This window comes from Camelina sativa, chromosome 1 (genome assembly GCF_030686135.1).
Source record: "Camelina sativa cultivar CO46 ecotype springtype chromosome 1, ASM3068613v1".
Classification (NCBI taxonomy): domain Eukaryota; kingdom Viridiplantae; phylum Streptophyta; class Magnoliopsida; order Brassicales; family Brassicaceae; genus Camelina; species Camelina sativa.
In genome coordinates, this window is record NC_141880.1 from 13,176,691 (window position 1) to 13,193,208 (window position 16,518).

At 31.7% G+C, this 16,518-nt stretch overlaps 3 protein-coding genes and 2 long non-coding RNA genes across 7 annotated transcripts; 3 read left to right on the forward strand and 2 right to left on the reverse strand.

The window, feature by feature from the left end:
- The first annotated feature begins 2,636 nt into the window (after window positions 1-2,636).
- Window positions 2,637-3,627, forward strand: LOC104790403 (toll/interleukin-1 receptor-like protein). Its single transcript, XM_010516156.3, has 2 exons — window positions 2,637-3,146; window positions 3,237-3,627. Exons 1-2 carry the CDS (start codon window positions 2,725-2,727, stop codon window positions 3,424-3,426), a joined length of 612 nt encoding a protein of 203 aa, XP_010514458.1. The 5' UTR covers window positions 2,637-2,724; the 3' UTR covers window positions 3,427-3,627.
- Window positions 3,628-5,155: 1,528 nt separating this feature from the next.
- Window positions 5,156-7,052, reverse strand: LOC104790413 (uncharacterized). 2 transcript variants are annotated; one of them, XR_015561867.1, is made up of 7 exons: window positions 6,638-7,052; window positions 6,450-6,550; window positions 6,272-6,374; window positions 6,037-6,177; window positions 5,783-5,821; window positions 5,587-5,703; window positions 5,156-5,497 (listed from the first exon to the last, which is right to left on the reverse strand). It is a non-coding gene; the product is annotated as an uncharacterized LOC104790413 (long non-coding RNA). The 2 variants fall into 2 exon arrangements; XR_015561868.1 differs by lacking the exon at window positions 6,272-6,374.
- Window positions 7,053-10,495: 3,443 nt separating this feature from the next.
- Window positions 10,496-11,208, forward strand: LOC104790421 (uncharacterized). 2 transcript variants are annotated; one of them, XR_768687.2, is made up of 3 exons: window positions 10,496-10,549; window positions 10,674-10,766; window positions 10,953-11,208. It is a non-coding gene; the product is annotated as an uncharacterized LOC104790421 (long non-coding RNA). The 2 variants fall into 2 exon arrangements; XR_015595957.1 differs by lacking the exon at window positions 10,496-10,549 and having other exon boundaries at window positions 10,628-10,766.
- A 412-nt stretch (window positions 11,209-11,620) lies between these two features.
- LOC104790428 (protein NOI4-like) lies at window positions 11,621-13,204 on the forward strand. The gene is made up of 3 exons (XM_010516185.2): window positions 11,621-11,817; window positions 12,628-12,810; window positions 12,912-13,204. The coding sequence occupies exons 1-3, from the start codon at window positions 11,812-11,814 to the stop codon at window positions 12,951-12,953; spliced, it is 231 nt and encodes a 76-aa protein (XP_010514487.2). The 5' UTR covers window positions 11,621-11,811; the 3' UTR covers window positions 12,954-13,204.
- Window positions 13,205-13,242: 38 nt separating this feature from the next.
- Window positions 13,243-16,208, reverse strand: LOC104790438 (indole-3-glycerol phosphate synthase, chloroplastic). Its single transcript, XM_010516195.3, has 10 exons — window positions 15,548-16,208; window positions 15,086-15,352; window positions 14,820-14,996; window positions 14,501-14,575; window positions 14,366-14,410; window positions 14,121-14,285; window positions 13,937-14,015; window positions 13,769-13,851; window positions 13,618-13,686; window positions 13,243-13,502 (listed from the first exon to the last, which is right to left on the reverse strand). Exons 1-10 carry the CDS (start codon window positions 15,716-15,718, stop codon window positions 13,416-13,418), a joined length of 1,218 nt encoding a protein of 405 aa, XP_010514497.2. The 5' UTR covers window positions 15,719-16,208; the 3' UTR covers window positions 13,243-13,415.
- Window positions 16,209-16,518: the final 310 nt, after the last annotated feature.

The following is a 16,518-nucleotide window of genomic DNA, read 5'->3' on the forward strand; positions in this document are numbered from 1 at the left end:
TTTAAAAACTATTTTTATATTTAAAATTTATTTCATCATGTTTTTGAAAGTTGTGTATTTTAATTTCAATTTTTTTTATATAGTTTCACTCATTATTAAATACATTTTAATTATAATTATTTAATAAAAATTACATTTACTCATTACAACCATTAATTCAATATTCTCAGTTAAGATCACTTTGTCATTATGATTTTTTTGATTATAGCTCTTTACCACAATTCTTCATAAAAATATCTTATATATTTATAATACTTTAAACAATGTTTTTTTTGCAAAATTACGTCTATTCTATATAATATTTCTTGTTTATAAGTTTTCATTTAGATGGTTGTGTTTTTAGTAATAGTTTATGTTTAATGTTTATGTGTTCAGACTATTCTATTACATTTGAATGATTTCATTGGTCTTTACACGCTCGTACTTGAAAACGATTCAGAACATTGCAAGTCAAATCTTTTTGTATCTCATACTTGAAAACTGTTTATGCTTTTTTTTTGTAATATATATATAAATTTCTGGTTACTTCTCCGGTCAACTCTAGGAGCTAAATTTTAAAAATTTGGTTAATTACTTTAAAATTATGTTATATTGATAATTTTTCAAAAAGTGAAATTATGTTATATTGATAATTTTTCATCTATTAAAGAAGCAACATATTAAAATTACTATGCTTCCTTATAATTAATTGGAAAACAATCTTAGTAATGTTGCTAAACTGTTGCTAAACAATCTTAATGTTGCTAAAAAATTAAAGAAGCAACATTTTAGTTAAAAAAAATCATAGTAATTTATATATAATAACAATCCGAATAAATGCGATCAACAGTTGTGTTTTTTCAATCGTACTTTTTGGATATTTTCCGAAAAGTCGTGATGGTTCATTAAAACGGTTATTTATGAAATGTTACAACAGTTCACTGTAGGGTTGTGTTTATTGGAACATTCGTATCTTTTGAAATCTATATCTATATTTGTCTGTTTGAACTGTTTTCATTTTTTTGCTATGACACAAAATAATATAAATTTTCAATCTCAACAGTTTTTACAGCTTTCTAAATTATTCTTTAACATTCATTCTTTTAAAAGTAAAGAAATTTCTCCAATTCTTGATTTAACAAAAGATTTTTGGAATGATGAATCTAATTTACAATTTGTAGTTAATTTTAAATATAAAAATTTAATAAAAATACCTAGAGTTTTTTTCAACGGTTAGATATATAGTGAGTTTTTGAATTTGACATTTTCAATATGGTAATAAAGATGTCTTCTATTTAAAAGCAGTTTTCACTATATTTTATTTATATTTTTTCATCACAACTTTCGTTCTAATAGGTGTATGACGTCATTGATGTGTGTCTATTTAAATAGTCATGTCTTCTGAACTCTTTTTATATTTGTCTCTTCATTAGTAACCAATAAGTTCGTTGAAACAAATTTTTCATTTTATGTTGAATCTAAATAATTGAATATTAATATCTAATATTTAACGTTATTCCATAATATAACTAAAATTTTAGAAATGATTATAGCAATAGAGAAATTTAATACAACTTAATATAGAATTTAAAGTTGCGTCTATTTATCATAACTTTCGTTAAAACAATATTTTAATATTTAATATTTAAAAGTAATAATAACAATCTGAATAAATACAAACAACAATTGCGATTTTTTGTAGTATTTTTTGTGAAAAATTGTTTTTTTTTTGTTTTTTTTCACTCAAATAGTTGTATCTGTTCATTGTAGAGTTGTGTCTTTTCACTAGATTTTATTCATATTTTTTCATCATAACTTTTCGTTATAATAGGTATGTCTATTTAAATAGTCATGTATTTTGAACTTTCTATATAATTGTCTCTTCATCAATAACTAACAAATCATAGTTTGTTGAAACAAATTTTCCGTTTTATGTTTAATTTTAATCATTTGAATAATAATATTTAATATTCAATGTTATTCTATAATCTAACTAAAATTTTAGAAATGATTATAGCAATATAGAAATTTAATAAAACTTACTATATAATTTACATTTGCGTCTATTTATCGTAACTTTTCGTTTAAAAACTATTTTTATATTTAAAATTTATTTCATCATGTTTTTGAAAGTTGTGTATTTTAATTTCAATTTTTTTTATATAGTTTCACTCATTATTAAATACATTTTAATTATAATTATTTAATAAAAATTACATTTACTCATTACAACCATTAATTCAATATTCTCAGTTAAGATCACTTTGTCATTATGATTTTTTTGATTATAGCTCTTTACCACAATTCTTCATAAAAATATATTATATATTTATAATACTTTAAACAATGTTTTTTTTGCAAAATTACGTCTATTCTATATAATATTTTTTGTTTATAAGTTTTCATTTAGATGGTTGTGTTTTTAGTAATAGTTTATGTTTAATGTTTATGTGTTCAAACTATTCTATTACATTTGAATGATTTCATAATGTATAGTTTTAAGTTTTAAATTTATTTACTTTTTTCTAAAATACTTCCGCGCGACATCGGGAGAGGGGGGGTGTGAGTCCTAGCTAGTTTTAATAATAGTTTAGTTGACTAACGGGAAGTTTATACGGTATTTTTCATTCAGAACCTCCCAAGAAAAGAGATGCACAAATAAATTAATAGTCCAACGCGGTTGTTGTTAGTGGGGTTATATATATATGGATGGATGATTGAAACATATCCAGAACAGAAGTCGTCATGGTTTTCCGGGATGACGTTTACATCTTTTGCCGAGATTCTAGTGGAACTCGCTTTTCTTCATTATTATTAGCGGCTCTACTCAGTCGGCAGATAAAAGTCTTTGAAGATATCTCCAACAGTCCCAGACAAAGTGAGCATGTTGACGTTCAAGCAATAGAAGAATCCAAGGTTTTAGTGATTGTCTTCAGTGCTACTTTAATAAAACGTCGACGGTATTGGAATTTGAAAAAGCTTGAGACGATCATAAAGGGGGAAAGAACCGCCGGACAAGTTATCATACCGGTGTTCCTTGACACAGAGCCTTGCCATGTAGTAGCCGATGAAGTCTTCGCTAGATTTAAAATTGGCAAGGAAGAGGCGGTTAGATGGGTCGATGCTGTAACCAAAATTGCTGCGCTACCTGGCCGGATGTATGCAAGGTTCCACTACTTCTTCTTCTTCTTCTTCTTTATCATTCATTCAAATTGTTTAAAAACCACATCCATGTAATATTGATGTAATATGTTCAGGGATGAGAGTGTGTTTGTGGGGAAGATCTTTCTCAAAGTCATGAAGATTGTGAAGCCTAACAAGCCGATAGTGAAAAATAGAAGCCGGTGTTCCATTGCAATGACCTTCCTCGTCATCATCAATTTGCTCGTAGAGATTGCTTCAGTGGTTGCGGACCAGTGTTCTTCTGTTGGCAAACTTTACTATTAGAATTTAATAAAACTTACTATAGAATTTACAGTTGGGTCTATTTATTGTAACTTTTGTTAAAAAAAAATTTAAAATTTAAAATTTATTTTATCATGTTTTTGAAAGTTGTGTATTTTAATTTCAATTTTTGTTTGATATAATATCCCTCATTATTAAATACATATTTAATTATAATTAATTAATAAAAATTACATTTACTCATTACAACCATTAATTTAATATTCTCAGTTAAGATCAATTTGTCATTATAATTTTTTAAATTGTACCTCTTTACCATAATTCTCCATAAAATATTTTATCTATTTATAATACTTTAAACAATATTTTTTGCAAAGTTACGTCTATTCTACATAATATTCTTTGTTTATAAGTTTTCATTTTGATGGTTGTGTTTTTAGTAACAGTTTATGTTTAATGTTTATGTATTCAAACTATTCTATTACTTTCAAATGATTTCATAATGTATAGTTTTAAATTTTAAATTTATTCACTTTTTCTAAAATACTTCCCCGCGACATCGCGGTGGGTCTGAGTCCTAGTTAAGTAAATAACATTTATAAAATCTATATATTTCTTTGTGAATGAATCAATAAGCCGACTTGTGATCAAGTGTTTTCCTGAAACCAAAAACAATAAGAATAGGCATCAATGTTAGTAGAATTTGGTAATATACATAAGAAAAAAATTATGTAATTTACTTTAAAATTTTCTTGATTGGTTGTGAGGTTATTGGCGTCGACGTATGCAATAGGCTTACAACTATTATACCATTACTAGGATAGTACCCGTGCTACGCCTCGGGATTGTTTATATTATATTTTTATTTTTCTTATTTCGGGATAATTTTATATGTGTTTGTAATTAAAAAAAAGTCATTATTAATATAGTTTTTAACAATGTTCATTGTTAATATTTTTGGTTTTAGGTTTCAATTATGAATGTTTGTGGAGAAGTACAACTTATTTGCGTGGAGGATGTCCATCTTTATTTATCCAAGTTTTGCTTCTTAGTGAACCTCACGACATAAAAGGGTTTATTCAAGATCGATTGCATGTAAACACGATGCAAGAAACTCACGAGTACACTTTCCCCTTTCAAAAGGTCTGCATACTCTTCATCATCTTCTTCTCACTTAACATATTTGCCACAATGGTTTATCCAACCTAATGACCTGCGCCAACACTTCAGCTCCATTCAAATTACAGCAATCACAAAAACTAACCGAAAAAGCTTCAAACAATAAATTACAACACCAAAATCCACATAAAATGTGCAAGAGTCATCAAAAGAAGAGCTTCAATAACCAACAACAAGAGTGGTACTTCTTTGATCTTCATACGCAGAAAATACAAAACCCTGATTTACCAGTCCTCTTGTCTTGAATAAGATTGACATCCACTACAAGAAATATGCGTATTTTTAGCACACAAAAAACGCTATTATATCGTTTAGATAGCGATTTTGTAAACGCTGTCTTTGCCGGTGCTATCTTAGAGGGAGCGTAATAGCGTTTTTTTCCTATGCTATTATTTGTCACTTTATAATTGCGTCTTGTTATCACAATATTAAAATTATTAGTAGCATTTTTTATTTGTTATATTATAATTAATAGTTACGAAATATTTGTACTATGGTTTTGTCAACGGTAGCTATATATTGTTGCTATAATATATTTTGCATTTTATATTTTATATATTTATATATATATATATATGTATATATATTAAACTTTGTCAAACAATATAAATTTAAATATAAATAGAAAGTCCATAAAAACATATCAAGTCTTACAAATATTAATCCAAACCAAATCTTATACAAAAACATCAACTACGCTACTCTACTCTAATCTATATCTAAATGCTCCTCTTCTTGCTTAATAGGTCACCAGCTGATCTCTACTTCTTCTTCCCGCACAATCCCACAACCACTTTGCTTTCCAACAGTACACAACCATTCTGGTTCTTTCTCCCTGTGAAACTCCACATGGTGTTTCACTGCTGAAGACTTTTTCTTGCTGCAAATTAAGAAAGTATGACCCGAAATTTGGGGAGATATCTACTAGATCAAGCTGCAAATTTACACCAACTCAGTTGATAGGAATCAAAAAGAGAACGAAAACCAAAAACTGCAGATAAGTTCTCAAACCGAAGAGCTAACTTTGTTGGCAAATCTAGAAGTCTTTGGTAAAGACTCAAGCTTGGTGCTATTCCTTGCTCTACTCACTTATCGAACTCTAGTGATCAAATAGCTAAATTCATGTTGAATCGTCCTTAACTGAAATAAACAACAGTTCTTGACAAATAAAGATTCAACCCTTTATAGTACCAAAACATTAAAAGCCAAGTGAATATACCTTGTAAGCACCAGCATAAAACTCATTTCCGAGCATGTCCTGCAAGTGTTCATTCGTATGGAATTTCACATGGAGAAAGAAACAAGACTAACAACCATTTCAGATTTAAAAATTTCAAGATTCCATCTCAAACAAGCATTCTCATGTTAAGATTTTACCTTCTCCCAGCAAGGTTTGAGTTTGATGGTAGTACGTATACGTCAGTTGTAATTTGAAAGAGAGTAACAAATAATATATCCCATCAGAAATCTCACCTGTATTTTTGAAAAAGCATACTTGCTGCTTCTTTAGGTAGCAAGCTAGTTTAACGCAAACAGTTGTAGCAAAGTCTTGAAGTCCTCCAGTTTTAGTAGACCCATTCTTACTCAAGACCTGTCTTCTTATGGTCCTCACTCCTACATGTTCCCAACAAAGAGACTTAACAAGTCAAAGATTAGAAGATACATAAACTGAGCATGTCCTAAAGCTCATCACGTAATCAGCTTCAACCTGCAACTACACAACACAAATTAGGATAAGGCCTTGACTGGTGATACGGATCTCATTCTCGTTAATCGGAGACTCAAGCTTCGGTTTATTGACTCTCTTGTATCTATCCATTTTACTTCAAAGTCAAAAGATACATCTTTTGGTAAGCTAGAGAATGGCAAAATGTTGAATAACTTACACAGGCCTTCAAAATCCAAAACTCGCAATCAAAGAGGAAAATTAACCAAAAACCAATTACGAATCTCAAGTGCAATCACGATGCAAAATAAGAGAGATATCCTACAACAACAATGAGAAAACAGAGTTGAAACCCTTAAAATTACAGGAAAAGACGAGATTGAGAGGCAGAGAGATATGAGGAATTACCGGTCAACACAAACCCTAACTAATATGGAGATGACGGAGAAGAAGGATTTGGAAACGAAGACAAGAAGATATGTGTAGATCTAGGGTTTTCAGGAGTTGCATAACCGGCGGCGAGTTGCTGATTGTGCAGATCTTCATTGATCTCCTGACTGTTTAGATTATCTAAAGAAGCCATATCGACATGTTGAAAGACGGTATCGCCGTAGAGGTCTCGATTTGGTTTTGCAAATTTCCATGGTCATGAAGAGTGTAGAAAACAGAACAAAACTTGAGAAAGATTAGCTTGGACAAGACGATGAGGAGAACTGTAGAAGAGGAGCTTCACAGTTTGGGCTGGCCATCGGCATCGGCGAAGACAAGAGGAAGACCTGGGTTTAGGGGATTATTAGGTTTGAAGGTTCTTTTTTCAACTCCTAATATTTTTTTTGTTAAAAGACTCTAAACTTTCTAGGTGTATAGAGGGAAAAGAGTAAGTTTTGGTCAATTTTTACTAATTATTTGGCATAAATAATAATTTTTAGTTCCCGCTTACATATTTTTAGGATTAGCGTTTTAAAAACGCTATTATAGAGATTCATTTTTAAAAATTTATCAAAGATAACACTTACCAAAGTTGCGCTATTTTTTTCTACTATCAATATCTATATTTCTTGTAGTTGTAGTGATCAACAACTTCATAATATCTACAATTTATACAAACAAAAAGGCATAAGAAAAACCCATTTATAGATATTGAAACTTCAGAAATACAAACTACACTTACTGTATGAGAAGACAACGTGGAAATCACTCTCGGAGGGATCGTATGGTAAGCCTTCGCCGTAGCCATAGGCAAAATTTCTGAAGTTAGAGTATGCCACGAAGCTTCTTCAGAAATCTCTAAATATGATTCCTTAATATTTATGCTTTGTATTAGCTTCAACCTGCATGCTCGATCAAGTTCTTCAAGGTGGGTTTAGGTTCGAGTTTAGAGTCTCTAAGCCAGTAATATCTAATCATCGTTCATTCCTTCAACTGGATTCACTATATATTTCCAAAACCATCCATAGTTTTTAACGCTTGAAATCGGGGATCCATTTTGGCCAAAATCTCGTTAACTCCGACATGTCAGATATCACGATACAACTCGAGATGAGCTGGAAGAAGTTGAAAGCTTTTGATTTCTAACTTTTGTCGATATTTGTGTACAACTAACAAAGGAAGAGTGGCTAGGTTTTCTCAAAAGAAAGAAAGTGACATAGAATAGAAAACGATTATTACTGGTTAAAAATGCTGATGTGTATTATTTGTTATAATTCTATTGGCTACTGATTTTAAATGATGTATCAACACCAGCTTGAATTTTAAAGCTGATGTGTCATGTTCTGGTGAAAAATATATAAGTTTTATTGTATATATTTTGTGATAGAAGAAATCACGAAGTAATATATAATTAGAAAGGAAACACCAAATATATGTCACATATAAATATATAGAGTAGAAACAAAAAAAAATGATAGTTTTGTGTTAAATAAAAATTAAGGGAAACAAACTTACGTTATCTTGTATCAACTTCTGGTATGAAGTCTTGATGGATGCTAGACCTCATCTCTCGTACCATACTCGTTTATGGCCAACTTCAACTCATCCATCCTGATAAACATGCGTAAGCGAAATACATAAGTCGAATATAACAGCATCACGATTCATCATGATTGAAAATTAAAAATTAATACGATTTAAAAATAATTTAAGAAAAAAATTGCAGTAAAAATGATGAGAAATAAGATTTAAACTTTAAACCCAAAGAGAAAGAACTCCATTATCTTCAAAATTCTCGAGTGATTTTCATGTGCTTGTAAAGATCAACGACATGTTCGGAGTCAAAATCTACCAACAACTAGCCTTGGGCATTCGGGTTCTCGAACCCGATCGGTTTCGGGTTTTTGGGTTTAAACATATAAAATTCGTTCGGGTTTTTTATATTGTCGGGTTCAAGTATTACCCATTCGGGTTCGGATAATTCATGTATATCCAAACTCAAACAAACCATAAACAAAAAAAAAAAAAACAAACTAAATTTTATTTTTTTATAAATTTTAGAACACTTGTATATATAGAAATATTTAACATTTCACATTGTGACAAAGAAACTAACATGGCAAAATGGTTAAAGATACACTCTTAAATGCTCAAGGTAATGGGTTCAAATCCTTCTAGATGTATATTTTAACATTTAATTCAGATTAATTCGGATGGGCATTCAAGTTCGGATATTATCCGAACCCGATTGGGTATCCGAATCTCAGAGGTACTGAACCCGATCGGGTTTTACACATTACCTGAACCCGTCGAATAGCCTTTATATTAAATTTTTGAAAACTATCCATATCGAAAATCAATTTTATTGTTAAAAAAAAATCTAATGTTGTTGAAAAGAATTTGCCGGATTCGGTGCAGTATTCCTAGGCAATAATACTTATATATTCAATTTGGTTAAGATTGCGAAATTAATATTTTCATAGATTTTAGAATTATGTGGCTATCAATTTTATAAAAAGAGTCAGAGATTTTAGGATGTTAGTGATGATATAGATAATTTTAGGAAACAATCAATTTGTTTGTTAAAATACTGCATTAATTGTTTTGATTTTGTAGTTGCTTAGTTTGTGGAATCTGAATTTGAAATTTAAATTATTTTTTAGTAGTTATGGGAAGTCCATATAATGAGGTCTTATTTTTAATTTACCATATGTTGTTTAATATCTTTACTTTTTGTTTTAATTATGGGTATGTTTGGCTACACGAATATATGACTCGCGAGATACACTAAATTAAACAGGATCCGAACATGATTATACCAGGTCGCCTAGGATCCGCGCATCTAGCCCATCTAAAACTACAAATTTGCCCTATCGCTGGTTTGTGTTTGTTTTCAAAGCTTTTTTTGCGTAGAGGCATTATATGGTATATCTGTTTTATTTTTATTTTTTATTTTATTATCTCTTGCTCCCTAATTAATAGTATAGATGATAAAAAAAATTTAGGAAACATTTCATTAGTTTGTTATGAGATTTAACCTATATGATATATACTAAGATATTAATTGCCTACAGTTCTGATTTAGTAGTTTAAGAAGTACTACTAAATATATGGGATCTTGAATTTATAACAATCAAATTATTACGATGTAATTAAATTTTTAATTTTAATTTTTGGTTAGTTTGTGAATTTGAAATCATATTTATTGAAGATTTTTCCAAAATAAAATCAAATTAAAATTAATCTTGTAATTGTCGAGTATTTATGTCAAGTGCTAATTATTAGGATGATTGATGTTATTATGATTTGTCCAAATTAGTTAGAGGGGGTATTCAACTTATATTTTAAAATACTTTAAAATCTTTTAAAATATAAGTTGAATACCCCCTCTTAATATCCACCAAGATTCGGGATTACAACATAATTAAGGAATATATTATTGAATTCTTAAAATTATTTGAATCTATTCTAAAATTAGTTGATTACATTTAAGATTGATTTTGTTAACACTAAATATGATACCGTCACATCATTATTCCATTTGCAATCTCCAAACATCACAAGTCTTTCGTCTTCTACGCAAATAAAATTCTATGCCCAGCAGGCAAAATATTTCAAATAAAGAAAGTTATTTAGAAAATAATTTGATTATTTGCCCAAAAAAAAGAAAATAATTTGATTAGTGTTTTTTAGCTACAAAGATATTAGTAAAAAAATCAATTCTAGTCAAAATCATTTATTACTAAATCGTTTGATTAGATTCAATTCTAGTCAAAATCATAATAAACTAACTATCTACAAGTAACACTACATTTGCATCTATATAAATACACACAGAAGACCAATATAAATCATTCTCAATAAAATACTAGAATATCATAAAACCAAAAGGTAAATCATAAAAATATAAATTTGATAAGAAATATTGTTTTTTTCTATTGAAGAAGACAAGTTAGATTCCTCTAATATTGGATTTTATTGATTTCAATTTTTTTTTCGACATTTTGCTGTCTAGAAACATATCTAATGGCCATCAACAAGTTTTCATCTCTTCTATTGATTTCATTGATGATGATGTTTGTTCTTCTCTTTACTCCCATATATTCAGGTAACATGCACAGTTATTCGTTTGGTACTACAACGTCTCAAATTATTTTAAAACTAGTTTAAGAAAAGTAGATAATTATTGAATCAACTTTACGCAATATATATGTGTGTGTGTGTGTGTGTCTGGAAATGCGAAATCGACTGTTTTTATAAATCTTATTAACATGTTTGTTTATGAATCAAATAGGTGAAATCAACGACTTAAGGCAATTGAAAAATTGTGGAAGGAAATGTATTAGCACAGAAAACTGCAATGAAAGATGCATACATGCAGGATATGAAGAAGGAAAGTGTCTAGATAATGAGGTAGGTGGCGTTGAATGTTGTTGTCTAGCAAAACTTAAATTTCAAGTTGGTTCTTCTATTCCTAATTAATATGGACCTTACTAAATAATATTTGATGTCATACATTTCTTAAAATAATAATTAAAAATATTTTCAAATTTGACGTTCGACAATATCTTATGAGTCTTACAGTAATTAAATGGCTTGAATCGAAACTTTTGTTACCACATCTTCTCACCAATTTGGACCAGTTTAACCGATGTATTTTGGAGCTTTGAATTGATGCAGTGTTAAAACTAACATTATTTAGAATTGTCTTGGGCCGTACTGGTTTTCGGATCGATTCCATTCGGTTTTGATGTATTATATTTCGGTTCAGTTTACTTCCTGTTGTTAAGTTATTATGGATATAGAAGAAATATATTTCGGATATTTTCGGATACCAGTAATTTTTTGGTTTGGTTCGATTTACGATTCTGGTTCTCTTGGTTCTCAAGATGAAGATCCGTATAACAACCAAAACAATTTCGGTTCGGTCCTACTTGAGAAATGAGAAATTGAGAATGTGACATCCAAAATCAAATAGAAAAAAAAAACATAATAGGCCTTACAGAGGCCCAATATCTCATGACTCCTTCTTTTTCGCCTCATCCCCATAAGGTTCATCAGAAAAGATAAAAACAAAAGTTGAAACGGGGAACCAGAGGAAGGAGACGACCACCACCACCACAACGCATCTCAACTCAGCTCTTCTTTAATCCATGGCAGTACGATCTCTCTCCATACCTCTCTTTTTTTTCCCATTTTCTTAATCTGTGATGAATCCTGAGATTTCTTGTTTCTGGCCTCACATCTTTTGATCTTAATGTTCTTGTTTTTTTTTCTTTGTGAAATTGTAAAAAGTTTGATACTTCTTTTTATTCTGATTGTTCGAATGGACTTGTTTTGTGATTTACCTTTATTCTTGTGGATTTATCCATCTTGTGTGTTATTGACTCTTCGATTCAATAATTCTGGTTTTTTTTTTTTTTTTTTTTTCTTGTTTGAAATGGAGCTTCCTTGTCTTGATCTTACAAAAGTTTATGGATTTGTAGTTACTGATTTTAAAAACAAATGTTTTGTTTTCTCTTCTGCAGTTTCTCTATTCTTTTAGTTTCAAGATTTTGATGTTGAGAAAGTATTCGTTTTTTTTGTTATCTGTTATATTGCCTCTGGTCTCATGATTTTCTATTCTAGATTAGTGAATAGAGAAAGAGAAAGTCTTAGTAAGATCTTTGCAACCAAATCTTGATTCTTGAACAGTGGGTAGGGCTAATGAGATGAATTTGTTGTCTGTGCATATCATCTTCTGGATTCAATGCTTTACTGAAACTTGTACCTGGATTTGTGTGTTTACGAGTTCTTTGTGTTGGTTCTTCTATATTGTTTACATTTTAAGTAGAAAACTTTAATCATATGAGACAACCTTTACTGTTTGGGCTTGGAAATAATCAATCTAAGTTGTAATGAAGACTTGTTTTACATGGATGTTTTAGTTTTGTTGGCTTTTAGAACTGATCGTCTTGGATTGTGTGTAGGACAAGGGCCGCCCGTTGCCGAAGTTTGGCGAATGGGATGTAAATGACCCTTCATCAGCTGAGGGATTCACTGTTATCTTCAACAAAGCTAGAAACGAGAAAAAGGGAGGTGGAAAAACTGACTCACCAGGGAGAGATGAACCTGGATATAATAAAAATGGGGAGGTTCTTGAGAAACCCACCGTAAGCCATCGCACCTCTTTCTTCTTTTTCTTCTCTTAGTCATCTTATTTTTGTATGGATGTATTATTAATTGATGCTGTTGTTTATTGCATAATTTGCAGAAAAAATGGTTTTGCTGTATAAAATCAACTGGCGCAGAATAAGTGGAGATGTGTTTGCCTTGGGAGGTCGTTTATCTTATATCTAAAAAATCATACTGCATCAAGAAGACTGGAGCTTGTCTGAGAAGCCATGACAGTCACTTTTGGATTCTGGTCGGAAATGTTTCGAGTGGTGTGTATTTAGTGACTCCGGTTGTTGTGCAAGGATGAATGTATTTAGATAACAACATTGTCGTTTCTGTGTATTGGTTGTATTCTTCACTTATTGAGTTATGACAACATAATATTTGCTATTTCTCTGTTGGTTTTGGGGTTCCATGGAATGGGAAGCTAGCTTAGATCAATTTTGATTCAACTTATTCGATGGTAATTGAAAATGCCTGACACATTAGAATCATCAAGCCTTTATTCTAGTCTATCCTCTATCCTCTCAATCCTCACAGAACATACAAACAAATGTACTAGGAAACATATTTGGAGACGAGCAATATGGTGATACAGTTTCTAAGTATGAGAAATGTTCCTGCCAAAAAGTCCAGCTATTCCTTTCTCAGGATCGCTCTGCTTCACAATGGACTCGCCAACCAAAACCTGAAAAATTAGCATAAGCTCATAATTCAGCATTTTAGCGAATTGTTCATATGATTAATGCTTGTAGAGGTTTCCAAGAAGCCAAATGTTTTAATATATAACTGTGAAAGCTTACCGCTCTAACTCCGGCGGCTTGTACATAAGCAATGTCATGAGGTGTAAACAAACCGGATTCGCCAACCACCTTAACATACAGAAGAGGAGTCATGATTATTTTACAGCAATTGACAGACACCAATTCAAGAATGGACAGTGGAAGTACTTACAATCATGTCTTTCTCCCGAATTTGTCTACCATGTTCTCCTTCAAGAAGATTCTTAGTGTTACTGATGTCTACTTTAAATGTTTCTGAAACACCAAAACTTTCATTTTCTGAGTGAACTCGTTCTAAGACAAAGGATATTAGAACTAGCAATATGTACAAAAGCATTACCAAGACTTCGGTTATTGATGCCAACGAGCTCGATCCCTTCTATTCCAAGAACACGACCCATTTCTCTCTCATCATGTACCTGATATAAGGACAAGCTTATTAAGAGCAGAACAAAAATAATACTAACTTTTAACGCATATAAATATGTCACCCAATCAACAATTATCAAAGCAGGGAAAGATACCTCAACAAGGGCAGCCAAACCGAGCTTCTTGCAAATCTTAAGCAAGTAGGTTATTTCTAGGTCAGTCAATACGGCAGCAATAAGCAACACTGCATCAGCACCTTTAGTCCGAGCATAATAGATCTGCCATGGATCTACAACAAACTCTTTGCATAATAGTGGACACTGCAGTAATTGAAAATCATGGTTTACACAGTGTTTTGATTATCAAGCATTAAAGACACCAGACTTTGCTAAAAAAGTACCTTCACACCAGCGTTCCTTATTGCTTCCAAGTTTTCAAAGCCTCCCTGTTGAACAACATCAAGATAAGAACTACAAATGTTAAAAACTTGTTGCAAATATGAATACGATATCTGCAACTGAATACACAAGTAAACCTGAAAATACTTCTGGTCTGTCAAAACGCTGAGACATGCTGCTCCACCTTTTTCATAAGCTTGAGCAATCTCAACCTGTAAGACCATAAGCATTAGCAACACAACCGGAGGAATCATGAAGATCTAGTGGGTCTAAATCATATTGGGAACCGTTCATAAAAAGAATGTTGATCTACTTTCCAAGGCCAAACAATAAATGACAAAGACTACAAATCTCAATGCTCCAATCCTTTTACTCGCTTAATCAGGATTCAATAACTCAATTCGAGAACAAGATCTAATGTCATTACAGTAATAAACAGAAACCAGCATCACATACCGGGTCAAAATTCTCTTTTAAGATCCCTCTACTTGGAGAAGCCTTCTTAACTTCAGCGATCAAGCCAGGCAACCCAGTTCTTTCCTGAGCCATCCTAAGCGCCCCAACAAAATCCCTAGTTGGAGGAGCATTCTCTACAGCTTTCTTCAACGCATCAAGTGGGTTTAGCTCCTTCAACTGAAAAGTTCAGAAACAACAATCACATTAAGAACCATCTAATCTCATCTATGAAAAAAAAAAAAGTCTTGTAAAGACAAAGTCTATACCCGCGAAACTTCGACGTCTTTGTACCATGTAATCTCCTCCAAGATATTACGAGGCGAATCAGCATCATCGTTGTTATGCAATCTCAACTCAAAAGGTCCAGAGTATCCCAAAGGAGCCTTGCTTGGTGGTTTTCTCCTTATCCTAATACCTTGGCTAACTGCTAATTCATCCTGATACATCTCTACTTCCCATTCCTTGATTCTAAGAGCATTTCCTTTGTCCTCTACTGAAGAAGAAGACACCGCTAAGCTTTCCTTCAAATCCGACTACCAAAACAACAAAAAGGCAAACACTTTCAGCAACAGATTGATAGAATTAGATAAACCCAATTTTTGTTTCAGCTAAGGGTTTTCAATCTAGACCGTAAACAACATAAAATCACACAGAATCAAACGAAAGACTCAAACTTTATTTAAGGGTGTTCATAGAATCGAAGACAGAAGAAATCAAGAAAGCCGCACCTGTTGAGCCCGGATCGAAAACTGCGACGACGGAGCCGTAAATCTGATCCTTTTGTCCATGGCGAAACCTGAAAGTGAACGTCTGATTGAGACAGAAACGTTACTACACCGATACAGAGAAGGTGAATCCACTCTAACCGGAAGTCTCTGTACCGGCACTAGTCCTTCCATTGTCGAGAATGAAAAAAAAGTTTCGAACTTTGAAGGAGAGAAACCAAAAAAAAAACAGACACCAGAAAGAGAATTCAAATGGTTTATGTAAGATATGGTCAAACTTAAAAAGTTTTTATAGAAAAAATAAAGAATTTTGATTATGAATGTTATTGGTAGTTGGTGTGATTAACACGTGGGGTTAATAAGAACACCAGCGTAAGACGGCCGAGTTTTTTTCTTGCTATGGTTGGTGAAAACAAAGTTAAGCAGAGACTGGTCTAGTCGTGTGGCTTGGTCTTTGTTTTACTATTGACTTTTCTATTATACTATTTAGGTTGGGGAGTCCTCTCTTCCCGTTATAAAAAATCTGGCTGGTGAAGGTGTGTATTTGAGCTGATTCAGCTGTTGATAGGATCCTTAGGTTATTTCATGGTCGAGAAAAGAAGATAATTTGGGTGAGGAAGAGCTCAATGAAACGAATAGGCTTGTCTTTGAGTTTGAGCTAACCATTTAGATTATGAAAAAAATATATATATATATACCAGGCAAGTAGGAAGAGAATGCTCATGTGGTGAAGGGATTAAAAACGCATTGGGTTGAAACTAATCTTTGGGGGAAGAAAATTCCACAGGTATGGTCCTCCCAAATTTACAGTGTGTCATATCCATGTGTCCAAAGGGATAAAACTGATTGTGTTTGGGGAGAATCGATCATTGGCCTAGATCAACAGGGCGACTCTTCTACCAAGGCTAGAACCACTAGCCCACCACCTCGTAGTCTTTTTTTTTTTGTCTATGTAAAACGATTGATTCTTCACT

Bases quoted from the DNA above. Each gene is read 5' to 3' on its own strand.
- LOC104790438 (XM_010516195.3), bottom strand. From the start codon at position 15,718: ATGGAAGGACTAGTGCCGGTACAGAGACTTCCGGTTAGAGTGGATTCA. The intron at 14,576-14,819 runs GTATGTGATGCT...ATGGTCTTACAG, and splicing joins TAAAAGAGAATTTTGACCCG to GTTGAGATTGCTCAAGCTTA. The intron at 13,687-13,768 runs GTAAGTACTTCC...CTGTATGTTAAG, and splicing joins TTCGGGAGAAAGACATGATT to GTGGTTGGCGAATCCGGTTT.
- LOC104790428 (XM_010516185.2), top strand. The intron at 12,811-12,911 runs GTAAGCCATCGC...CATAATTTGCAG, and splicing joins AGGTTCTTGAGAAACCCACC to AAAAAATGGTTTTGCTGTAT.
- LOC104790403 (XM_010516156.3), top strand. From the start codon at position 2,725: ATGGTTTTCCGGGATGACGTTTACATCTTTTGCCGAGATTCTAGTGGA. The intron at 3,147-3,236 runs GTTCCACTACTT...TAATATGTTCAG, and splicing joins CCTGGCCGGATGTATGCAAG to GGATGAGAGTGTGTTTGTGG.